This window comes from Oncorhynchus masou, chromosome 18 (assembly GCF_036934945.1).
Source record: "Oncorhynchus masou masou isolate Uvic2021 chromosome 18, UVic_Omas_1.1, whole genome shotgun sequence".
Taxonomy (NCBI): domain Eukaryota; kingdom Metazoa; phylum Chordata; class Actinopteri; order Salmoniformes; family Salmonidae; genus Oncorhynchus; species Oncorhynchus masou.
Genome location: NC_088229.1, coordinates 18,006,494 through 18,032,001, shown reverse-complemented (window position 1 = coordinate 18,032,001; position 25,508 = coordinate 18,006,494). Strand labels below are relative to the sequence as shown.

At 40.7% G+C, this 25,508-nt stretch overlaps 2 protein-coding genes across 5 annotated transcripts; one reads left to right on the top strand and one right to left on the bottom strand.

The window, feature by feature from the left end:
* Positions 1-643: 643 nt before the first annotated feature.
* On the top strand, positions 644-15,697 carry LOC135504125 (ATP-dependent RNA helicase DDX19A-like). 4 transcript variants are annotated; one of them, XM_064922436.1, is made up of 12 exons: positions 644-832; positions 1,174-1,240; positions 1,349-1,393; positions 1,490-1,625; positions 2,311-2,403; positions 2,694-2,796; positions 3,105-3,219; positions 3,440-3,617; positions 12,783-13,020; positions 13,177-13,339; positions 13,461-13,652; positions 13,759-15,697. In XM_064922436.1, exons 1-12 carry the CDS (start codon positions 776-778, stop codon positions 13,818-13,820), a joined length of 1,449 nt encoding a protein of 482 aa, XP_064778508.1. In that variant the 5' UTR covers positions 644-775; the 3' UTR covers positions 13,821-15,697. The 4 variants fall into 4 exon arrangements, with proteins under 4 accessions (XP_064778508.1, XP_064778505.1, XP_064778507.1 ...); XM_064922433.1 differs by having other exon boundaries at positions 2,670-2,796; XM_064922435.1 differs by having other exon boundaries at positions 13,461-15,697.
* A 211-nt stretch (positions 15,698-15,908) lies between these two features.
* LOC135504127 (ceramide-1-phosphate transfer protein-like) lies at positions 15,909-25,507 on the bottom strand. The gene is made up of 2 exons (XM_064922438.1): positions 25,180-25,507; positions 15,909-21,848 (listed from the first exon to the last, which is right to left on the bottom strand). The coding sequence occupies exons 1-2, from the start codon at positions 25,305-25,307 to the stop codon at positions 21,326-21,328; spliced, it is 651 nt and encodes a 216-aa protein (XP_064778510.1). The 5' UTR covers positions 25,308-25,507; the 3' UTR covers positions 15,909-21,325.
* Between the last annotated feature and the right edge of the window lies 1 nt (position 25,508).

The window sequence follows — 25,508 nt, the reverse complement described above, 5'->3', positions numbered from 1 at the left end:
GGGAGGGGGGACATAAAGCTCGTCTCGCCCCCATCCAGTCCAGTGCTCTATCTCTGCTTTATTGCAAAGCCTATACTGTTTAGATTATAATGTGGGGGATATGATTTTGGCTGTCTGCGTTGTGACCACTGTTAATCTGATCCACCTGTTTTGTTTTTGTTTTTACTGAGGTCGTAACCATGACAATCGATGTAGACCTCTAATGGCATCTTAAAAGATATTTGTGAGGGAGGGGTGATGTGGGTGGGGGTTATTGGCTGAAGCTGCATCGCTCCACAATTAAACAATCCCCTCCACCCAGCCTCATCTCACCCTCTCTCTTTATGTGGACTGACAGGTCTCTACCTGGCTGGGTCACTCATCAGGACCGCCATCTCTTCTCCTACTCAGATTTTCTGGGACCAGATGACAAATCAAAAAGAAAAGGCCAAATTAGCTAGAAATTACACATCCTTTATAGCTGTAATAAGTGGACGATTAATAAACAAAACAATAGCCAAACCTGTATCTGATAACAGATTGTATTATTCTAATAGAGCCTGTAGTATTGCACATTTTCAACGAAGGCCAACACAAACTAATGGGGTAAACAAAGTTGATGGGAACTCAGAATACCACTTCCTAGTTCCCATCAGAAAGAGTGCAGCTAGGTGCGCAACAGCGGCAGCTTCTTTTGCTTAGCAGGCAGCAGCATCCCTTTCGACGCACAGCTTAATTTCATAGTTTGTTGTGTAGCTGAAAATTTGTGTAAAATAATATACATTAAACGTGAACAATGGCTACTGACTCCTGGGCTCTGGCTGTCGATAAACAGGAATCTACGACTGACTCTGTAAGTTTAAAAATGTTCGCTAGCTCATTAGCTAGCTGAATTCCCAACCATGCATGACGTAAAGCATCAGACTTTATGCTGCTACCTAGCAAGCTTGCTAGCGCAGCCAACTGTAGCTGAGGCAATTTGTGGCTGAACTGTCAGAGGTTAGCTAGCTAACCATGTGCTGATGGTGTGCCACTGTTAACTAACACACCTTCTGGGTGACTGTAGCGGTGTTTGTTATGCCTTTGAAGTTGTTGGCATAATTTGAGCTTCAGTGCAGACACGTGCTTGCCAATATTTGATGAGGGGAAACTTAGATATTTGCGTACGAACAACATGTTTCTTTCTCTTACAAGTTCGGCTCCTTGGTGATAAGATCTCCACATCGAGGTGGAGGTGATGCTGCACCTAGAAAGGCAAAAGGTAAAATCACTGTGGTGTCAATAATAAAACTTTGCTCTTGGTATCCATGTATTATTGTTTATGACCTTTGTGATAAAATGGGGTGATGAGTTTTTGTTGTTCCTTCAGGTACCACAAAACAAGAGGAGAATGGCACCAAAGTGGAAGAAAAAGGTGTGTGATTTCCCAGGGTTTATTTTAATCTCCCCATCATCATGTCTCCATTCAGTTACTACAACAGGCCATTCACCTGTCACTCTTGCCTTGTAGAGGACAAAGCGGCCCAGTCGTTGTTGAATAAGATGATCCACACCAGCCTTGTGAACACTACCAATCAAGTAGAGGTTCTTCAGAGGGATCCAAAATCTCCTCTTTACTCGGTCAAGACATTTGAAGAGCTGAGACTGTACGTCATCTCAGTGTTCAAATTCACCATTGCTTACTAATTTACAAATGTGTATAGGCCTACCTCACATGAAACCTACACCAGAAAGTGTATTTTAACCTGAGTTAGGATCTACAACAACTTTTTTGCAGTATTGTGTATGGTGTTCAACATGTTTGGTTGGCCTTTTTTATATGTGGAAACACTGGAAACACTTATCTCCCTCACTAGCTTTAAGCACCAGCTGTCAGAGCAGCTCACACATTACTGCACCTGTACATAGCCCACCTATAATTTAGCCCAAACAACTACCTCTTCCCCTACTGTATTTATTTTGTTCCTTTGCACCCCATTTTCTTATTTCTACTTTGCACATTTCTTCCACTGCAAATCTACCATTCCAGTGTTTTACTTGCTATATTGTATTTACTTTGCCACCATGGCCTTTTTTTGCCTTTACCTCCCTTATCTCACCTCATTTGCTCACATCGTATATAGACTTGTTTCTACTGTATTATTGACTGTATGTTTGTTTTATTCCATGTGTAACTCTGTGTCGTTGTATGTGTCGAACTGCTTTGCTTTATCTTGGTCAGGTCGCAATTGTAAATGAGAACTTGTTCTCAACTTGCCTACCTGGTTAAATTTAAATAAAGGTGAAATAAAAATAAATAAATGTGGTCTTTTAAATGTTCTTCCATCTCAGGAAAGATGAGCTGCTAAGAGGAGTGTATGACATGGGTTTCAACAGACCCTCTAAGATCCAGGAGAATGCCCTGCCCATGATGCTGGCAGAGCCGTGAGTACCCATTTCATTTAGCTCAATGCTCCTTGTGATTAAGCTCAATAATAGAGGAAATAGCCTATATATTTTGCATATTTGAATGGGTTGTATGTTCTGATATTAAACATTTCATTTTAACCTTCAGTCAGATGTAGTCAAACTAGTTATTAACCATTATCACGTTTATGTATACAGTAATATAGTTGTTTGATTGGATTTTGATGTGAAATTAATGGAATCTACATGATCTACCTTTTAGTCCCCCATTGTTCTCTCTTCAGCGTGTATTATCCCTCTGGTTCCAGACCTCAGAACCTGATTGCCCAATCACAGTCCGGCACAGGTAAAACAGCTGCCTTTGCGCTGGCCATGCTCAGCCATGTTGACCCAGCTAACAAATGGACTCAGGTGAGTTGACATCTCCACCTTCAGCACCGATATATACTGGAGCCATTAGCATTACTCAGGCTATGGTCTTGAACTTAGCTTTAAGAAGCTAGACCTCTGATACAGGTGGTCAGGTAATCAGCAAGTTCAGAAATAGTTTTTATGGGTTTGTTTGTTTTATTAAGAGCGACTGCAGATCAGGGTAGCAGGTAAAATGAAAGTGCCTTGGTATAGAATACTTCCATCCACAGTGTGTTTTGCTTTTTTAGTTGGTTGATTTTATAGATAAAAGCCTCATATTACTGAAACTCCTTATTTTGCCCCCTCAGTGTCTTTGCATTGCCCCAACGTATGAGCTAGCTTTGCAGACTGGTAAAGTCATTGAACAGATGGGGAAATTCTATCCTGAGGTCAAATTGGCATATGCCATTCGTGGCAATAAATGTAAGTGTCAAAACATTCATGCTTTTTTATTCTGAATACAATCTGTAATGTTATGGTGCATAATTTCACTGGGGAAATTGTAATCAATGCCAGTGCTCTCACACAAATGTGATGGCGGAAGCATAACTTTCAATAAGTTGTATTATAAAGTGGATGTTCTGTAAAAGATGCTAATGAGAATCATAATTAACTGTCCTATATGTCTCTGGTTGCTGAGCAGTGGACCGAGGGACGAAGCTTCAGGAGCAAATTGTCATCGGGACACCTGGCACGGTCCTAGACTGGTGCTCCAAACTGAAGATCATTGACCCCAAGAAGATCAGCGTCTTCGTCCTGGACGAGGCTGACGTCATGATTGCCACACAAGGTCACCAGGACCAGAGCATCCGGATCCAAAGGTGAGTTTTCTCATAAGTTGTAAATGTACAGTACTCTAATCTAGCATAACCTAAGTCCTACAAGACAAGCTCGTCTTGCAGGCCAGTAATTACATGAGTGTTGCTATTAAGTATTGCTCCCGAGTGGCGCAGTGGTCTAAGGCACTGCATCTCAGTGCTAGAGGCATCGCTACAGACCCTGGTTTAATTCCAGGCTGTATCACAACCGGCCGTGATTGGGAGTCCCATAGGGCGGCGCACAATTGGCCCAGTGTGTTAGGGTTTGGTCGGGGGAGCCCGTCACTGTAAATAAGAATTTCTTCTCAACTGACTTGCCTTGTTAAATAAAATATAACATTAACCTCTTGAATGATAGGGCAACATTTTTATTTCTGCCTAAATAGACATATGCAAATATATTCTTTCATGAGATGTCCATAAACAATAACTGGTAATGTTGTATAGTTTTAGAAAGTTTGGGAACTTACCTTTATGGTAAAAATAGTTAATTTGTTGAGGTGTACTCACTTTTGAGGTCACAACCTCAAGTACATAGTACAAATATTAGGAAAATATGAAAAATAACAATTTTTCTATTCAACAAAAGTGGGGCAATTTAAATAAAGTATGTTGTAAACAACTATAGATTTCACCTTTCTTATAACTCATATAAATATGATCATACTTAGTGACAGTACAATATTGGCACTATTTTACATAACTGACGAGAATTCTAAACGTCCACTGAGCAGTGCAGAGACGCCATTCAAATTTGTGCAGACTCGTTACAACTTCAGCTTGTCTGTGACCTATAGAAAGTGGTCTTGTTTAAATTCTATGACATGATTTTTTTTTTTTTTTTCATGTTGAGAGCTCAATCCGTCTTGAGAATATCACAGCGAGATAGAAGTTCTATTGTATCCGCTAGTCTCCCACTTCATATGTGTTATTGCAAGAATAGCTGTGAGTTTCACAGACACAGGAAATTGTTCCTTTGCCTGGATATCCCAGAAAATGTGACGTGTCACTCACTATAAATGTAGGGTCTGAAACCTGAGTCTTCAAATCATCTGTATGAGAGTGGTAGCAGAGAGCAGACCAGTTGGAACCGGTTCAGAACCACTCAAAGTCCACCATATAGGGGACTTAACATCTTTGTTTACAAACACCTGTAAAAGGGCTCTTAAAGACATAGTAGTCACCAAAGTTCCAGATCACGTATTTTTTAAATGTCCTGCTTTGGCTGGATGTGTCAATGTGTAGTTCATACATACTTAATCTATAAGCAGAAATATTGTCTTACTCAATTAGCTGCAAAATCCCTAGTTTGAAAGCGACTGTTTTTCTGGAAGCTGTACTGCACATTTTTCCAACATTTTGCCCCACGTCGGCCAGCCCCCGAGCAATTAAAGTTCAACCAAAGAGCTTCAGCCCCTCGGCATTTGAGTGACAGCTAGGAAAATGCACCCACAGTAGAACGAGAGGGAGAGCAATGACGTGGTGCACATACTGTATCTGCACATGTGTGACCTAGTAAGCAATTTTCGGGGTCCACTTTTATCTTGTGAGCACTACTTTCAGAACTACGATCTGAAAAGTATACAAAAGTACTGGAGCATCGGCTTCCGGTGACGCAAATTAGGAAATGGTTGCCTAGTTTTTCGTACTGCATATCAGTTGGGCATTTCCACCCCTAAATTCAAGTATTTACTCTGAGCATTGTAATAACTTAAACAAAATGGGAAAATAGGAAAAGGTCGCGGAGCTACAACAAGTCGCGGAGCTACAACAACAGCCCGTAACAAGACAGCAGAAGATATAATCGTCGATGAACCCGAGATGGCTAATGCTAGCGCAAATAAGATAGCAGCAGCAAAGGAACCCTCATTTCGTGAGGTGATAAAGGAGGAATTGCGTGAGGCGCTCACAGGCTTACGAGAGGAACTTCGTGAAGAAAATAACTAAATGAGTTCAAGAAGGACATTAACCACACATTTGAAGAAAACAAAGAAGAACTTTACAGCATATTTACAAGAATGGGGGATGGTGAACAGCACATTTGGGGAAATGAACACATGGAACTCCACAGTCAAGGAAATACTTGAAGTCACTGAAAAGCCAACACTACAGGCAAAAGTGACAGAACTCTTTAAGGTTTCTCGCGTTGAAACAACATTAGACTTTATAACGTAGTAGAGGGCGCCGAAATTCGTTGAGGGTCTATTCAAAGACATACTTGAAGATGACACTGACCTGGGAATTGAGAGAGCACACCGAGCTCTGGCCCCAAAACACCCTAGTGGTGCCCCACCAACATCCATAGTAGTATGGTTCCTAAAATTCTCAGTCAAATAGAAAGTCTTACACGCAACCTTAAAAAAGCCTGTTAACTTCCAAGGCCAACGAGTATTCTTTGATCATGACTATGCGGGAGAGATACTGAAAAGGAAAGAATACACCCCCATTAAGAAAGCACTTAAAGAGAAGGGTATTCGCTTCTAAACACCATTCCTGGCAAAAAATGTGGGTATTTCTGGAAAATGGCCTGGTTACATACGAGCATGCGGCTGAGGACCTGAAGTCGAGGGGCATTCCAGTGGAGTATACAGCCAGGAGAAAGGCAACATCACTGGCGGAAAGACTCAAGCAGGCTCTCCCATGGATCGTTGTCGACAAGCAGAGTCATGGACAAAGAGGGAAACCACCTCGGCGAGAGGACGTTCACATCCGAGAGAGACTCGGGCATTTCCAACGGGAAGATGGAAGACACTGAATCGGATTTAACGGAATTAATAGTTATCATGAGCTTTTAAGACGTTGGGTTGTTACGGTTGACATTGCAATAGGTAAAATATCTCGCCTATTTTCCCCCAATGCTGAACAAGGGTGAGTATCCAAAAGTATGTGTTCTTTATGAACACACTAAGTAGCGTCACGTTAATAACATATATATTAGCTAAGGATTAATGACACATTGACAACGGGGCGACAGAAGGGCATATCAAGGGGAGGATCCATGACATGTAAGCATGACCGATATAGTTTTCACTTGTAATTAACCGATGTGTATAAGCGACGAAATAGGCGCCCTTATTATTTTCGGTTCCAACAGGTCTTGCTTGTGACTACGTCACGCATTTTTCAAATCTGAGCAAGGGGTCCATCCTGCGGACAGGCTCATCCCCTCAAGCCCCAGAGGCAAGAGACAGTCCTCTGACATGGGAGTCCAAATACCTAATTATTTTCCCACTTTGGTTTACTTTATTATTATTGTTGATTTTTCGTTCATTTTTAGGCTCATGATAAGCTGGCAGATATGGTGCAGTTTTTTAAATTTATTTATATCGATGCATCATTGAGAATTTAAGGTCATAAGTCTCAATGTAAATGGACTGGGGAGTGCCATCAAGAGAAGTAAGGTAATAGCAAAGATGAAATGGGAGAGAGTTGACATACTATTCTGACTATTCCACACCTGAACACGAGAAACTCAAGAAAATGGGATATAGCAATACTTTTTTTTCTTCTTACAAAATGGGCAGAAAGGGAGTTGCAATCTTGATCCCAAATGCAGTTAATTTTGAGTTTGTCAGAAATAAAAGACGAGGGTAGATTTATACTTTAAACTCGATAACAAGGAAGTTACATTAAATAATGTATACGCACCCCCAGGGAGTGACATGGTCTTCTACAGGAAGGTGTTTGATTTAATTGCCACAGAAACCTCTGGCACTCTTATATGTGGAGGGGATTTTAACACAATTTTAAACTCAATTGGACAGCACAAATCAAAATAGGAAAATTAGTCTAGTTGCTAAAAAGATCAATAGGATATTGCTGGATCTAGGACTGCTTGATGTATGGCGTGACACCCACAAGACCTATAGGGAATATACTTTTTACTCAGCCTGCCACACTGAATACTCCAGGTTAGACTACTTTTTAATGTACAGTGCAGATAGACACAGGCTTAAGGATTGTTGGATCAGGCAGAGCGACATATCAGATCATAATGGAGTTTACCTAACTCTAAACCAAGAAATACTATATGAAGACTTAACCTCTTACATCTATGGGGGCGCTATTTCATTATTGGATAAAAAAACGTGCCCGTTTTAAGTGCACTATTTTGTCACAAAAGGATGCTCGACTATGCATATAATTGACAGCTTTGGAAAGAGAACACTCTGACGTTTCCAAAACTGCAAAGATATTGTCTGTGAGTTCCCCAGAACTGATGCTACAGGCGAAACCAAGATTAAACTTCAAACAGGAAATGAGCAGGATTTTTGAGGCTCTGTTTTTCATTGTCTCCTTATATGGCTGTGAATGCGCAAGGAATGAGCCTGCCCGATCAAGGTGTCTGCAGCATTGTGACGTATTTGTAGGCATATTATTGGAAGATTGACCATAAGAGACTACATTTGCCAGGTGTCCGCCCGGTGTCCTCCGTCTAAATTGGTGCGTCATCTTCAGCTGCACGTCTTTTTCCAAGCGATTCAGAGGAGAAAGTAGACATCCACGAACGATATATCAATGAAGAGATATGTGAAAAACACCTTGAGGATTGATTCTAAACAGCATTTGCCGTGTTTCAGTCGATATTATGGAATTAATTTGGAAAACAGTTCGCCGTTTTGATGACTGAATTTTTTATTTTTTTTTGGTACCCAAACGTGATGTACAAAACGGAGCGATTTCTCCTACACAAATAATTTTTCAGGAAAAACTGAACATTTGCTATGTAACAGAGTCTCCTCATTGAAAACATCCAAAGTTCTTCAAAGGTAAATGATTTTATTTGAATCCTTTTCTGGTTTTTGTGCTAAATGCTACGCTAAATGCTACGCTAGCTATCAATACTCTTACACAAATGCTTGTTTTGCTATGGTTCAAAAGCATATTTTGAAAATCTGAGATGACAGTGTTGTTAAGAAAAGGCTAAGCTTGAGAGCTAGCACATTCATTTAATTTAATTTGCGATTTTCATAAATAGTTAACGTTACGTTATGCTAATGAGCTTGAGGCTATAACTGGATACAGGTTTTTTTCATAGCCAAACGTGAACAAAACGGAGCGATTTGTCCTACACAAATAATCTTTTTGGAAAAACTGAACATTTGCTATCTAACTGAGAGTCTCCTCATTGAAAACATCTGAAGTTCTTCAAAGGTAAATGATTTTATTTGTATGGTTTTCTTGTTTTTGTGAAAATGTTGCTGGCTGAATTCTAGGTTTATAGCTATGCTAGCTATCAATACTCTTACACAAATGCTTGTTTAACTATGGTTGAAAAGCATATTTTGAAAATCTGAGATGACAGTGTTGTTAACAAAAGTCTAAGCTTGAGTGCAAATATATTTATTTCATTTCATTTGCGATTTTCATGAATAGTTAACGTTGCGTTATGCTAATGAGCTTGAGGCTATAAATAGGATCCCGGATCCGGGATTGCTCGACGCAAGAAGTTAATAGAAGCATGCTGAATGATCCAGCATTCAAAGAATCAATAAAGACAAAATTTAACATTACCTGGAGAATAATGATAACGGGGAAGTATCTCCTGCTACATTGTGGGATGCAGCTAAGGCGGTTATTAGAGGAAAGATCATCTCTCAAGAAAAATATTAAAGCACAGAAACTGCTGAAATTACAGGAAACCCTAAGAAACTTAGAACGATCTCATAGTCAATACAAGACTCTCTTAATATTACGAGAGAATCAAAAGGTAAAACAGGAAATTGACCAGATTTATAGAAGAAGTAAAGAAAAAGCTCAGGTTCCTGAAACAAGGATATTATGAAGCAGGCTCAAAGGCAACCAAATTACTAGCCTGGAGACTCAGGAAACAAGCACAGAATACCATTTTCAAAATAAAAGACCCCAAAACAAAGATGATCACATGCAAATTAGATGAAATACAGAATGCATTTGGATCATATTACACATCTGTACAAGCAACCAGAGAAGGGAGATGCACAGACAATAGAGTACTTTTTGAACACACTTGATCTCCCCTCAATTGGGACAGAGCAAAATGATAGACTAACTTTACATTTACATTTAAGTCATTTAAGACGCTCTTATCCAGAGCGACTTACAAATTGGTGAATTCACCTTCTGACATCAGTGGAACAGCCACTTTACAATAGTGCATCTAAATCATTTAAGGGGGGGTGAGAAGGTTTGCTTTATCCTATCCTAGGTATTCCTTGAAGAGGTGGGGTTTCAGGTGTCTCCGGAAGGTGGTGATTGACTCCGCTGTCCTGGCGTCGTGAGGGAGTTTGTTCCACCATTGGGGGCCAGAGCAGCGAACAGTTTTGACTGGGCTGAGCGGGAACTGTACTTCCTCAGTGGTAGGGAGGCGAGCAGGCCAGAGGTGGATGAACGCAGTGCCCTTGTTTGGGTGTAGGGCCTGATCAGAGCCTGGAGGTACTGCGGTGCCGTTCCCCTCACAGCTCCGTAGGCAAGCACCATGGTCTTGTAGCGGATGCGAGCTTCAACTGGAACTTTAGAAATATCCACCGAAGAAATTAATAAAGCAATATCTCAACTAAAAGTAAACAAGTGTCCAGGCACTGATGGCTTCCCTTCAGTATGTTTCAAGACCTTCAGAGAACAACTAATACCTCTACTTAAGGCCTGTTTTAACTGGACTCTGCGGGAGGTGGGTCTCCCACCGTCATGGAGAGTGGCCATCATATCTGTAATCCCAAAAGAGGGTAAAGATGAGAAGGAATGGAGTTCATATAGACCTATCGCAATTCTTAACACGGATTATAAATTATAAGCATCAATAATAGCCAAAAGAATGGAGAACATAATCCCAGAATTGATTGACTGAGATCAAACTGGTTTCATACAAAATAGGCAGACCGAGGACAATATAAGGAGAACACTACATGTCATGGACCACATTACTCAGAATAAGACAAGTGCAACATTAATCAGTCTAAATGCAGAAAAAGCACTTGATTCAGTGGGATGGGATTATCTATTCCAAGTTATGGAAAGATTTTGGTTTCAACAAAGTGATACAGTGCATCAAAACACTGTATTCATGTCTGACCGCTAGAATAAAGATCAATGGAAATTTGTCAACAACGATAAAATTAGGGCGAGGGGCAAGACCAGGCTGTAATCTTTCACCCACGCTCTTCTCCTTGTACCTCAAACCTTTAGCACAGGCAATAAGACAGGACCCAACTTTAGAGGGAATAACAATAGACAGTGAACATAAGATATGTATGTATGCTGATGATGTTCTGTTATTCCTTAAAGACCCAGGCTCAAGTGTACCTAGATTGATGGATGTTTTACAAACGTTTGGAACATATTCAGGGTATGTGCTTAACGTACACAAGACCCAAGCCCTAGTATATAATTATAGCCCTCAGGAAGTGCTGAAGAGTAGGTATAACTTACACTGGACCTCTTCATCCATTAAATATCTTGGAGTATATCTATCAAAAGATGCACTCAAACTTTATTGATCACATCAACAAGAAAATAAATGGTGACCTAGGCAGGTGGATTTCACTTCTCTTAGATCTTAGTAGTAGAATTGAAACAATCAAAATGAACATCCTGCCGAGGTCACTGTATTTGTAGAAATCCAATCATAGAAATCCCACCTAAACAGCTTAGTGAATGGAATAAACAGATAAAAAAAGGTTTATCTGGAACAGTAAGAGACCAACAATTAGATATACAACATTACAATTATCAAACAACTGTGGGGGTGTGGCCTTACCAAACCTAAAATATTATTATGTGTCAGCCCAATTGAGACCTCTGGTGTGTTGATGCAATCCAGAATACGAATCCAAATGGTAAGACATGGAGACTACGCTGACAGAGATACCCATACAATCAGTTTTGGGAAATAAGGACATGGTAATAGAAATATACAGTAGACAAAATCAGTGGATTAATTTCTCTCTGAAGACATGGTTTAGGGTAGTTAAGCAAAATAATTTAGACAGAGAGATCAAACTGCTGAGTTGGCCCGCATACGACCCCAGCTTCATCCCTGCAACTCAGGACAGCAGATTTAAACAATGGACACAGAAAGGCATCACATCATTCAGTACAATTATAAGGAATGGGAACCTAGACAACTTCCAGGACCTAAGTAAAAAACATGGCTTGGATAAACAAGCAAAAAACAAACATGTTTACAGGTACCTACAAGTTCAACACTATTTCTTAAGGGAGATAAAAAGTGACTGACCCTCGGCACCTCAAAGTATTCACTAATCCTTACAACTTGGGGTAACAAAATAACTATTTCAAATCTCTACTTGGGCATTCAAGCCTCAAAGAAACATTCTACAAACTATATTAAAAAGAAATGGGAGGAGGAATGTAACATTGAACTGATGAAACATGGTTGAACATATTAGAAACTCAAGGTCATGGAGAGAATTCTGTTGGAAAAATGTTATACGTTTCTTCACAACACCTAAATTGAAATCAAAACAGACTGGCTCCCTACATCCTTGTTGGAGAGAATGTGGTCTTTGAGGGTGGATCAATCTCATGTCTTTTGGACTTGTCCCGCAATCGAAACTTACTGGATCTAACATTGGAAAAATAATGGGATTTGACATAGAACAAACATTAATTTCTTTGTACTTGGGTGAAATACCTGATAACTTAATTAGAGAAAAGTACCTCTTGAAGGTCCTACTGGCAGCCAGTAAAAAGGCTGTCACTAGGAAATGGCTACAAAAAGACCCTCCCACAGTGACACAATGGATAGACATTGTAAAAGAAATACACCATATGGAGCCGTATGACCTTTGCATTAAGAACACAAGAGGAGAGAGGTCAGGAAAAATGGGTTTTGTACTTGAAAAAGGTCAATGTATGTCAATGTAACTAACATGATGAAGGTGCACTAACTGCCAGATCTTTTTTGTTCTTTATTTGTACTTTGTGTTCCTACAATAAAAACAAAGTATAAAAACAAAGTACTGGTGCTCATCATTAATGACCACTGATGGTGATTAGTTACCTTAGCTTCTTCAGCTGGCTATCTTGAGGACTTTTCCTGTTGTGATGTATTTTTCTGATGCTAATAAACTGTGTTCTTAGCTAACTAAATGATGACGGCTAATACTAAGCATTTATTCATTATCCACCTGGAGAAACTCTGACTTTTCCCTCCCCCACCCCACGCAGAATGTTGCCAAATGAATGTCAGATGCTGCTGTTTTCGGCCACGTTTGAGGACTCGGTGTGGAAGTTTGCCGAGAGAGTTGTGCCAGACCCCAACATCATCAAGTTGAAACGTGAAGAGGAGACTCTGGACACCATCAAGCAGTATTATGTGCTCTGCAATGATAAGGACGAGAAGTTCACAGCCCTCTGTAATATCTACGGAGCCATCACCATCGCCCAGGCTATGATCTTCTGTCACGTGAGTCTGTCCTCCTTCTCAACGTATCGTAGGAATTACATTTCTGGGGGATTTGGGTTGATATGGTACATAAACTAGCCTAATATAGTAAAGAAATAAAGCTGTTTGTATGGTACATAAAGTAACAGAAATAATCAATGGTCTTTGCCTTTGTAGACCCGAAGGACAGCTGGCTGGCTGTCTGCTGAGCTGACCAAAGAGGGCCATGTGGTGGCACTGCTGAGTGGGGAGATGACTGTTGAGCAGAGAGCGGCCATCATTGAACGCTTCAGGGAGGGCAAAGAGAAAGTCCTAGTGACCACCAACGTATGCTCCAGAGGTGAATATCAAGAAAATTAAAGCATGATAAATGTAACCAATTGTATTTATGTAGGATGATGATTGTGTTTCGCTTTGACATTGAACATTTTAGATTATAACATGCTTTTCTTTTTCAATAGGCATTGATGTTGAGCAAGTTTCCGTGGTGATCAACTTTGACCTGCCCATAGACAAAGACGGAAACGCTGACAACGAGACATACCTTCACCGGATTGGCCGAACAGGACGTTTCGGCAAGAGGGGGCTTGCCGTCAATATGATTGACAGCAAACACAGCATGAACATTCTGAACCAAATCGAGGAGCATTTCAGTACATTTCTGTCTCTATACCAATTAATTACAACATTGTACATATTGATCTATATAATAGTGTTCTCATTAGTAACCTAACCTTTCGTCTCGTTTTTTCCCCACAGATAAGAAGATAAACAAACTTGACACTGACGATCTGGATGAAATCGAGAAAATCAGCAACTGAAGAAGAGGATGCTATCCTTTATAAATCATAATTGAATGCATCTAATATTTATGCAGGTGGGACTGTTGCCTCACATTAATAATATTACTACACAGATTATACACTTAAGGTTTGCTAGCGAGCCAGCCAGCTAATGTTCGCTAGCTAGCTAACAGTAAACAATTTTCTGACAAAATTAGAAATAATTATATCTGAATATAACTAGCTAGACTCTCTTACCCATATACATGGATGGACGCTTCTCCCTCTCTGTCACGGATGCCATGGTTGCCTTAGTTTTAAGATGTAATCCGGAGACAGGTGTTTTACACAACAGCCTTCTGTGTATTCTCGTTTATACTCCATCTTCATATTTGCAATCATACGCCAGAATTTTCTCCATCTCCTTAGCGATCATACTCTAATTCTACTGATTTCAAAACTTGACCCTCCAGAAAGTGGAAAGCAACTCAATGCAGTTCTACTATGAGATAACTATCAAAAAAAGCTGGCAGACCAATACGAACTCATCTCTTTGCATGTCCAGCCCATCCGTTTTCTCAGCCAATCATGTCTAGCGGGAAGGTTCCTGTCTTTTTCTGTGGCTAAACCATCTAGGCTACTAATTTTAACAATATTATTTGAATACACAGATGGCATACAAGTTTTATTAAGGCACATGAAAGTTCACATGTTCCAGAAGGCATTTTGATAATAATAACAAAAACAATAGTTTACATTCAAATGGCTCTCCTGTGAAGTGGTGACCCACGACATATACCTAGTTTCTTGAAATGAGTCACATTTATGCTTTTGGACTTAAGTCACTTTAAGGATTTATTTGAATGGTTACATGAAATGACAGTATGTTAGCCATGCCTTTAATAATATGCAAAATATTTAGATTGCATAGATTCTGCTAATTTGAAACTATTAGTATTACAGTTGGTTTTCATTTACTATACTTTTTATCGAGTGGTTACACTAAACTAATATTTTACCCTCTTGATCGGGTGCTCTCCTCAGAGGAATGCATAGGTGTACGCTTTGGCCATATGGTTGTTTGCAGCATTATTCAGTATATTGAATAAAACGGAGAACACTTTGCAAAAGTTAGACTAATGGGGGAAGTTTGCTGTGCTGATTTGTCTTAAAACCCCTTATTTTATAGAATCATAAGAGTGGAAAGGTAATGTGATTTGAAGATGAGCAAATGAGAAGTACTATACTAACTAAACTGGAGAAATGTCCCTTCCTTATTAATGAGAAGGAACTCATGATCAATCTAGTCTAGACTAACAATCCTTGAGAGATTTACAGCATTTCAGTATTGCAACACTAAATACATTCTTGATAGTTTGGATACACGGGTGTTTCACGGTAATCCTAAAATTCCATTGTAATATTACTGTGAGTATTAGAGCGGTTGCACCATCTTGTATTTTAAGTTTTCCCAATAGGGCTCTGCAAATCTCTGATGGGAGTTTGTTTCGGTGAACAAAACTTGTTTCCAGTCAAATTCAATTAGTTTGAAACTAACATGAAGGTTTGAGTCAGAATTGATTGGTTAATATTTTCCTTAAACTATTGGTATGCTTATTCTGTCAACTGACAAAAATTGGGCACTTTTACCAAGTAAAATAAGATTGTATGGAATGTACCTAAATGGTTAGGAATATATTTATTTAGAGAGAAAAAATCTTTATTGAGCAAAACACCATTTAATGTTTTTTGTACCTTAGTGAATTATTTATATTTGGACTGTGCTTGAACTAAACTTGTTAAGTGTTTAGAGTGTTTACCTTGGCTATGGAAGCAATACATAGCCTCTGCTGAATCTATTCTCTTATACTTGTCTGCACTTTTTGGTTTTGTTGTAATAAAGATTACCTACCTAATGTCTGTCTGTCCGGTAATTATTGAGGTTTGTTTCCCCTTGTAATATACATGGTTGATTGAAAATGCAAAACATACCTTGCCAGACCCGATCGAGCCAAAGGTTCTTTACAAATTGCCATTGAACAATAATAACAACTTAGTAATAAATAAATAAATACTATATAAGTATTAGTCAAAAGTTGAGACACCTACTCATTCAAGGTTTAAAAAAAAACTGAAATAACACATGGAATCATGTAGTAACCAAAAAAAGAGTAAAACAAAATATATTTTATATTCTTCCTTTGCCTTGATGACAGCTTTGCACACTCAACTAGCTTCACCTGGAATTCTTTTCCAACCGTCTTGAAGGAATTCCCACATGCTGAGCACTTGTTGGCTGCTTTTCCTTCACTCTACGGTCCAACTCATCCCAAACCATCTCAATTGGTTTGAAGTCAGGTGATTGTGGGGGCCATGTCATCTGATGCAGCACTCCATCACTCTCCTTGGTCAAATAGCCCTTACACAGCCTCGAGGTGTGTTTTGGGTCATTGTGCTGTTGAAAAACAAATTATAGTCCCACTAAGTGCAAACCAGATAGGATGGTGTATTGCTGCAGAATGCTGTGGTAGCCATGCTGGTTAAGTGTGCCTTGAATTCTAAATAACTAAATCACTGACTGTGTCACCAGCAAAGCACCCCACACCATCACACCACCTCCATGCTTCACGGTGGGAACCACACATGCGGAGGAGATGACAAGATGCCACAAAGTCATCCGTTCACTTACTCTGCGTCTCACAAAGTCGGTGGTTGGAACCAAAAATCTCAGATTGGACTCCACCGGTCTAATGTCCAGTGCTCGTGTTTCTTGGCCCAAGCAAGTCTCTTCCTATTATTGGTTTCCTTTAGTAGTGGTTTCTTTGCAGAATTTGGACCATGGCCTGATTCACGCAGTCTCCTCTGAACAGTTGATGTTGAGATATGTGTGAAGCATTTATTTGGGCTGTTAGAAGCTGGTAACTCTATATTGAACTTATCCTCTGCAGCAGAGGTAATTCTGGGTCCTCCTTTCCTGTGGCGGTCCTCATGAGAGCCAGTTTCATCATAGTGCTTGATGTTTTTTTGCAACTGCACCTGAAGAAATGTTCCAGATTGACTGACTGACCTTCATGTTAAGTAATGATGGACTGCCATTTCTCTTTGTTTTATGAGCTGTTCTTGCCATAATATGGACTTGGCCTTTTACCAAATAGGGCTATCTTCTGTGTACGACCCCTTCCTTGTAACAACACAACTGATTGGCTCAAAAGCATTAAGATGGAAATAATTCCACAAATTAACTTTTAACAAGGCACACCTGTTAAATTGAAACGCTGCCTCATGTAGTTGGTTGAGAGAATGCCAAGAGTGTGCAAAGCTGTCATCAAAGCAAAAGTGGCTACTTTGAAGACTCAAATATAAAATATATTTTGATTTAACACTTCTTTGGTTACTACATGATTCCATATGTGTTACTTCATAGTTTTGATGTCTTCACTATTATTCCAAAATGTAAAAAATAGTGAAAAGGCCTGGAATGAGTAGGTGTCCAAACTTTTGACTGGTACTATCTATATATATATATATAGTATTAAAAACACCTGCTCTTTCCATGAATGACCAGGTGAAAGCTATGATCCCTTATTGATGTCACTTGATAAATCAACTTCAATCAATTTAGATGAAAGGAAGGAGAGGATGAAGAATGATTTGTCAGCCTTGAGACATGAATTATGTACAGTATGTGTGCCATTCAGAGCGTGCATGTGCAAGACAAAAAATATAAGTGCCTTTGAACGGGGTATTGAAGTAGGTGCCAGACGCACCGGTTTGTGTCAAGAAGTGCAATGCTGCTGGGTTTTTCACACTCAGTTTCCTGTGTGTATCAAGAATGTCCCACTACCGAAAGGTCATCCAGCCAACTTCAAAACTATAGGAAGCATTGGAGTCAACATAGGACAGTATCCCTGTGGAACACTTTCGAACACCTTGTAGATGAATTAAGGCTGTTCTGGGAGGGTCCTAATGTTTGGTATACTCAGTGTATATTTTTTGGATAAAAACACTGTCGTTTGTTATTCTGTCTTTCATCTGAGCTTAGGCTGAGTTTATGTCCTCCTGAAAGATGCACAGTACTGATCTATTCAAGATGCCATGTTCAGGTCCTTGAATGTTCTGCGAAGGAGTCAATCTACACCGGTCTCGATGTAAGCATCCAGGTACATAAATCAGTTCTACGAAAATTTCTATCAACATATTAAAATGTGCAACCAGAGGGAAAACAATTCTAGATCACCTGTACTCCACACACAAAGACACGTACAAAGCTCTCCCTCGCCCTCCATTTGGTAAATCCGACCACAACTCTATTCTCCTGATTCCTGCTTACAAGCAAAAATTAAGCAGGAACCACCAGTGACTCGGTCTATAAAAAAGTGGTCAGATGAAGCAGATGCTAAACTACAGGACTGTTTCTCTATCACAGACTGGAACATGTTCCAGGATTCTTCCGATGGCATTGAGGAGTACACCACATCAGTCACTGGTTTTATCAATAAGTGCATCGAGGACATCGTCCCCACCGTGACTGTACGTACATACCCCAACCAGAAGCCATGGATTACAGGCAACATTCACACTGAGCTAAAGGGTAGAGCTGATGCTTTCAAGGTGCGGGACACTAACCTGGAAGCTTGCAAGAAATCCTGCTATGCCCTGCGACGAACCATCAAACAGGCAAAGCGTCAATACAGGGCTAAGATTGAATCATACTACACCGGCTCTGACGCTCGTCTTATGTGGCAGGGCCTGCAAACTATTACAGACTACAAAGGGAAGCACAGCTGCGAGCAGCCTAGAGACACAAGTCTACCTGACGAGCTAAATCACTTCTATGCTCGCTTCGAGGCAAGCAACACTGAGGCATGCATGAGAGCAACAGCTGTTCTGTACAACTGTGTGATCACGCTCTCTGTAGCCGACGTGAGAAAGACCTTTAAACAGGTCAACATACACAAGGCTGCGGGGCAAGACGGATTACCAGGACGTGTGCTCTGGGCATGTGCTGACCAACTGGCAGGTGTCAACTGGCAGGTGACTTTTTAACATGTCCCTGATTGAGTCTGTAATACCAACATGTTTCAAGCAGACCACAATAGTGCCTGTGCCCAAGAACACAAAGGCAACCTGCCTAAATGACTACAGACCCATAGCACTCACGTCCGTAGCCATGAAGTGCTTTAAAAGGTTGGTAATGGCTCACATCAACACCATTATCCCAGAAACCCTAGCCCCACCCAATTTGCATACCGCCCAAACAGATCAACAGATGATGCAATCTCTATTGCACTCTACACTGCCCTTTCCCGACTGGACAAAAGGAACACTTATGTGAGAATGCTATTCATTGACTACAGCTCAGCGTTCAACACCATAGTACCCTCAAAGCTCACCACTAAGCTAAGGATCTTGGTTCTAAACACCTCCCTCCGCAACTGAATCCTGGATTTCCTAACAGGCCGCCCCCAGGTGGTGAGGGTAAGTAGCAAACATCTTCCATGCTAATCCTCAACACTGGAGCTCCACAGGGGTGCGTGCTCAGTCCCCTCCTGTACTCCCTGTTCACCCACGACTGCATGGCCAGGCACGACTCCCAACACCCTTATTAAGTTTGCAGACGACAACGATGACACAGCCTATAGGGAGGAGGTCAGAGACCTGGCCGTGTGGTGCCAGAATAACAACCTATCCCTCAACGTAGCCAAGACTAAGGAGATGATTGTGGACTACAGGAAAAGGAGGACCGAGCACGCCCCCATCTCCGGGTTGCTCTGGGATGATGCCCGGGTCCTCACTGAGGACAGTTGGTTGTCAGAGAGACTGAGCTTGGATTTCTTCTCCTCCACACCACTCAAAGACACCCTCCTCTGACGCCTTCTTCTCAATTGAGGGGAGGGGCTTGTATTTGTTCCAAGGGAAGGGAAGAGAGGGTAGCTCAGGAACATTATCTAGGTAGTATGGGACTTCGTCCACACTCAGCTGGCTGTGATAGTGGGAAGGAGGCACGTTTGGAGTGAGTCTCAAGCTGGGTCGACAACGCCCTTTCGAGGACTTTGGCCTGGTCAAATGCATTCTTCTCCACAGAAGTAGAATGGTTTATATGCGACTCAACTCTGAAAGATGGGAGATAGTCAAGAGAGACCTGAAAATATATTGAAGTTTTTCCTCTACATTCTTTCTCATCATAGTCACTGTGATGGCATTCTTGCAGAAAGCCACTGGGTGTGCAGACTTTTGTACCATCACTGGTGAAATAAAACATGGCTAGCTAACTAACTATATGTCTGCTCATCGGGGTTGGAGCAAAAGCCTTCATACCCGGTAGCTGCTCAGGAGGAGACTGGCCACCCCTTTTGAGAGCACTGGCCAACTTGCAAGCTGAGCTAGCTAATCGTATTGACATGCCAGTGAGACAACATGTAACGTTGCTGCACTTGATTTCCTTGTTGACCAGTTACAGTAGCTAGCAAATTAGCTAGTGTTAGCTAGCTAAGGTGTCAGATCCAAGTAGGTAACAAAGAGAGGACATACTTGCCTCTAGAATAACCGTGCAAGATAAGAATAATAGCAAACATATCTGCAGCATACCTTGCATTTTATCAGATAGATAAGTCTTGCTTTTGTTTGTCAACACTCCAGTGGGAAGTTGAGGATTTTTCAGCAGGCAGCGTAACTCAAATTATCAACACAGCTATCGTTACCTTGACAATGCTGCTCGCCTCGCACGCTCGCACATCAACAGGTGCCCCCTGGTGCAAGCCAAGGAGCGTGCAGAATCAGTAGCATCCATTCCATTTCTATCACAACTACCTCCAGTCCAGACAGAGATGTTTTGCACTGTGCAAAAACTGTAATTGAAACATTACACCAGATTTAACACTAATATCCTTCTTCAATTTTAGGTTATATAACATCACGACAAAATGATAGAGATGCATAAATCATTGCAGAAATATAAAAACAACATAGCTTAGGCCTATCATGTCACAGTGTATAATGTTTAACTTAATTCATAGTCAACAGAAAACATTTAAAACTGTAAAATAACTGGTTTATATTTCAAAAAATAAAATGTCTATCTTGAGACGGAACAAGACAGGCACACAACCTTTAAATCTGCTAGTGCATTTGTAATGATACAAAACCTACTTTGAGAGATAAACTATGATGCATACTTAAAGTACATTAAGGAGAAAATGTAATGCCAGAAATGTGTGTTGAACAAAAACAGCACTGAAAGCCATAGAATTACATTTAGAAAGAAACCTATGGGTAATGTTGCCTTATATCATAATGTATAATGTACATATTATATACAATAATAATCCCCTCCTTATACACCATAAATGGTCACCAAGAAAAGATCCAGAGCAGCATGGCTTGCCAGCACTGATGTGCTGGTTGGACCACTAGAGCTACAGTAGCTTGGTGGTCACAGATCGGTTCATGCAGTCTTACCAACTCCTATGAACAATTCCATTGGAGTTGGTAAGCTACAAACAGATCTAGGACCACCAGGCTACTACTACAGTACTTTCTGCCTACTAGGGCAACTCCAGTATGTTGTTCTGGGTATAGAGGTCCTCTGTCACTTTGTATACCTCAGAGATGAGAGGCAGGGTGTCCCCTAGCACAGCCATCACCTGCTCTGGGCTACCTACATTCATCACATCAAAGAACGTGGCTCGACCTGGGAGAGCCCAGAACGCTGTGCCGGCAGCCTTGCGGATGATCCATGCATGGTGCTGGGCGAGGGATTCATTATAGGCCTCAGAGCACATGACCGAGGTATTACTGTCCTCAGTGCTGGTTTGTAGCCTCTCCAGGAATAGCTCCAGCCAGCGTAGGGCACGGTGCAGCCTCAGGAGGGTGCGGCAGCCGGACTCTGGGAAACTGCCTCTCTTGGTCAGGTCCACCAGTTGGCTGTCCAGTTCATACTTGACCATAGACTGGATGGTGACGTAGTGGGCCCCATTCTCACCATTCAGATGGTTGACCAGGATTTGGATCTTGTTGACAGCATCCTTGGAGATGAAGGAAAACACACTCCCCAGGCAGTTCATGAATCTGGAAATAAAGGACAATAAACACATTTTAATCATACACATAAAAGCCATTTTATTAGACTACCATGACGCATTCATATATAAGCCTACCCAACCCAAGTCTTCAAAAATGTCATTATTCTAAATAACTATTTTGAAACAACCAGAATCATTTACACTGAGATAAATGAGGACTTTTTAAGGATACCTAACTAGATTATGTGCATAAACTGATTAGTACGGCTTGCCAACTATGCCAGACTCAAGGATTTATTTACATTAGCCCAATGCCAAATCTAATTAAAGTTTATTGTGTGTATAAACAGTGTAACAAAAATGCAATGTACAGTAGTAGATACAGTATATTAAAATTAGCTATGTGAGAATACAGTAGACATATATGAATATACATTGTGAAAAACTGTATAAATGAAACTGGAAGTGTCCAAATCAAAGTTTATTGGTCGCGTACACAGTTTAGCAGATGTTAAAGCAGGTGCAGCAAAATGCTTATGTTACTAGCTCCTAGCGAAGCAGTAAAATGTCAAACAAGTAAACAAAAAGGTTTAAAAAAAAAAATACAAAAAAATAAAGAAACGTAAGAATGAATCCAATTAACAACCCAAATAGCACTCCAACAGTAATCCAAATGCATTCTATACGTACAGCGAGGGAAAAAAGTATTTGATCCCCTGCTGATTTTGTACGTTTGCCCACTGACAAAGAAAGTCTATAATTTTAATGGTAGGTTAATTTGAACAGTGAGAGACAGAATAACAACAAAAAAATCCTGAAAAACACATGTCAAAAATGTTATAAATTGATTTGCATTTTAATGAGGGAAATAAGTATTTGACCTCTCTGCAAAACATGACTTAGTACTTGGTGGCAAAACCCTTGTTGGCAATCACAGAGGTCAGACATTTCTTGTAGTTGGCCACCAGGTTTGCACACATCTCAGGAGGGATTTTGTCTCACTCCTCTTTGCAGATCTTCCCCAAGTCATTAAGGTTTCGAGGCTGATGTTTGGCAACACAAAACTTCAGCTCCCTCCACAGATTTTCTATGGGATTAAGTTCTGGAGACTGGCTAGGCCACTCCAGGACCTTAATGTGCTTCTTCTTGAGCCACTCCTTTGTTGCCTTGGCAGTGTGTTTTGGGTCATTGTCACAATGGAATACCCATCCACAACCCATTTTCAATGCCCTGGCTGAGGGAAGGAGGTTCTCACCCAAGATTTGACGGTACATGGCACCGTCCATCGTCCCTTTGATGCGGTGAACATTAGAAAACCATTTTGCAATTATGTTAGCACAGCTGTTGTTCTGATTAAAAAAGCAATAAAACTGTCCTTCTTTAGACTAGTTGAGTATCTGGAGCTTCAGCATTTGTGGGTTTTATTACAGGCTCAAAATGGCCAGAAACAAATAACTTTATTCTGAGACTCGTCAGTCTATTCTTGTTCTGAGAAATGAAGGCTATTCCATGAAGGGAAATTACCAAGAAACTGAAGATCTCGTACAACGCTGTGTACTACTCCCTTCGCAGAACAGAGCAAACTGGCACTATGAAGAATAGACAGAGGAGTGGCAGGCCCCAGTGCACAATTGAGCTAGAGGACAAGTACATTAGAGTGTCTAGTTTGAGAAACAGATGCCTCACAAGTCCTCAACTGGCAGCTGCATTAAATAGTACCTGCAAAACACCAGTCTCAATGTCAACAGTGAAGAGGCAACCCAGGGATGCTGGCCTTCTAGGGAGAGTTCCTCTGTCCAGTGTCTGTTCTTTTGCCCATCTTTTCTTTTTATTGGCCAATCTGAAATAGGGCTTTTTCTTTGCAACTCTGCCTAGAAGGCCAGCATCCCGGAGATGCCTCTTCACTGTTGATGTTGAGACTGGTGTTTTGCGGGTACTATTTAATGAAGCTGCCAGTTGAGGACTTGTGAGGTGTCTGTTTCTCAATCTAGACACTCTAATGTACTTTTCCTCTTGCTCTGTTGTGCACCGGGGCCTCCCAATCCTCTGTCTATTCTGGTTAGAGCCAGTTTGCTCTGTTCTGCGAAGGGAGTAGTACACAGCGTTGTTATTCTGAGACTCGTCAGTCTATTCTTGTTCTGAGAAATGAAGGCTATTCCATGAAGGGAAATTACCAAGAAACTGAAGAATAGCTGTGTACTATTTCAGAACAGAGCAAACTGGCACTATGAAGAATAGACAGAGGAGTGGCAGGCCCCAGTGCACAATTGAGCTAGAGGACAAGTACATTAGAGTGTCTAGTCTGTTCTGTGAAGGGAGTAGTACACAGCGTTGTACGAGATCTTCAGTTTCTTCGCAATTTCTTGCATGGAATAGCCTTCATTTCTCAGAACAAGAATAGACTGAGAAGTTTCAGAAGAAAGTTCTTTGTTTCTAGCTATTTTGAGTCTGTAATCGAACCCACAAATGCTGATCCTCCAGATACTCAACTAGTCTAAAGAAGGCCAGTTTTATTGCTTCTTTAAATCAGAACCACAGTTTTCAGCTGTGCTAACATAATTGCAAAATAGTTTTCTAATGATCAATTAGCCTTTTAAAATTATACACTTGGATTTGCTAACACAATGTGACATTGGAACACAGGAGTGATGGTTGCTGATAATGGGCCTCTGTATGCCTATGTAGATATTCCATTTAAACATTTTTTTTTTTAAATCAGCCGTTTCCAGCTACAATAGTGATTTACAACATTAACAGTGTCTACACTGTATTTCTGATCAATTTGATGTTATTTTAATGGACTATTTTTTGGCTTTTCTTTCATAAACAATGACATTTCTAAGTGACCCCAAACTTTTGAACGGTAGTGTAAATGTATGTGAATAAACCGTATGTGAAAAACCAGTATGTGAATAAAAAGGTGTGGATAGAAGTAGTTATATAGGATGAGTCGTGAATAGAATACAGTATATACATATAAAGTGGGTAGATCAGTATGTAAACATTATTAAAGTGAGCAGTGTTCAATGGCTCTAGGTACATAGGGCAGCAGTCTAAGTTCCAGGGTAAAGTACAGGGTAGTAGATGGTTAGTGAGTGTCTAAGGTGCATGGCAGGTTACTGGGCACAGACCGGCTTGTGGTGACTGTTTAACAGTCGGATGGCCTGGAGGTAGAAGCTGTTTATCAGTCTTTTGGTCCCAGCTTGGATGCACCTGTACTGTCTCTGCTTTATACATGGTAGCGGAGTGAACAGACCATGGCTCGGGTGCCCAAGGTCCTCCTTAGGGGTCTTCTAGGCCTTGCTGTGACACCGGGTGCTGTAACGTTAGATGTCCTGGAGAGTATCTAGGCTTACTGTAGCATTTAAAAGACTTACCTTACGAGACCACGCCACCCTGCTACGTAATGCTCAAGGAATACTTCTTTGTGTTCAGAGAGGCATGACTTAAAAGTGTCAAGAACCTCTTGTAAAGTAAATTTCAGATCCTCCAATGCTACAGCCATGGCTACCCGGAAGTACGTCTAAAAATGAACAATAATTAAAGTAGCGATTTTAGAAGCTTGACTGGGTTCTATTTAACCTCTGATTTTTGATAACCGATCATAATAACACATTTCTACCAAAATTATGCATTCTGATAACCCCTTGCAGACCCTGTTTGTCCAGATAACCAAACCACAGTGCGCAGGTCTGCGCCGGTCCGA

Excerpts from the sequence above, each read along its gene's own strand:
- LOC135504125 (XM_064922432.1), top strand. The coding sequence starts at position 776 with ATGGCTACTGACTCCTGGGCTCTGGCTGTCGATAAACAGGAATCTACG. Across the intron at positions 1,394-1,489 it reads CACCAAAGTGGAAGAAAAAG|AGGACAAAGCGGCCCAGTCG; the intron begins GTGTGTGATTTC and ends CTTGCCTTGTAG. Across the intron at positions 13,021-13,176 it reads AGGCTATGATCTTCTGTCAC|ACCCGAAGGACAGCTGGCTG; the intron begins GTGAGTCTGTCC and ends TTGCCTTTGTAG.
- LOC135504127 (XM_064922438.1), bottom strand. The coding sequence starts at position 25,307 with ATGGCTGTAGCATTGGAGGATCTGAAATTTACTTTACAAGAGGTTCTT. Across the intron at positions 21,849-25,179 it reads GGGTGGCGTGGTCTCGTAAG|ATTCATGAACTGCCTGGGGA; the intron begins GTAAGTCTTTTA and ends CTTTATTTCCAG.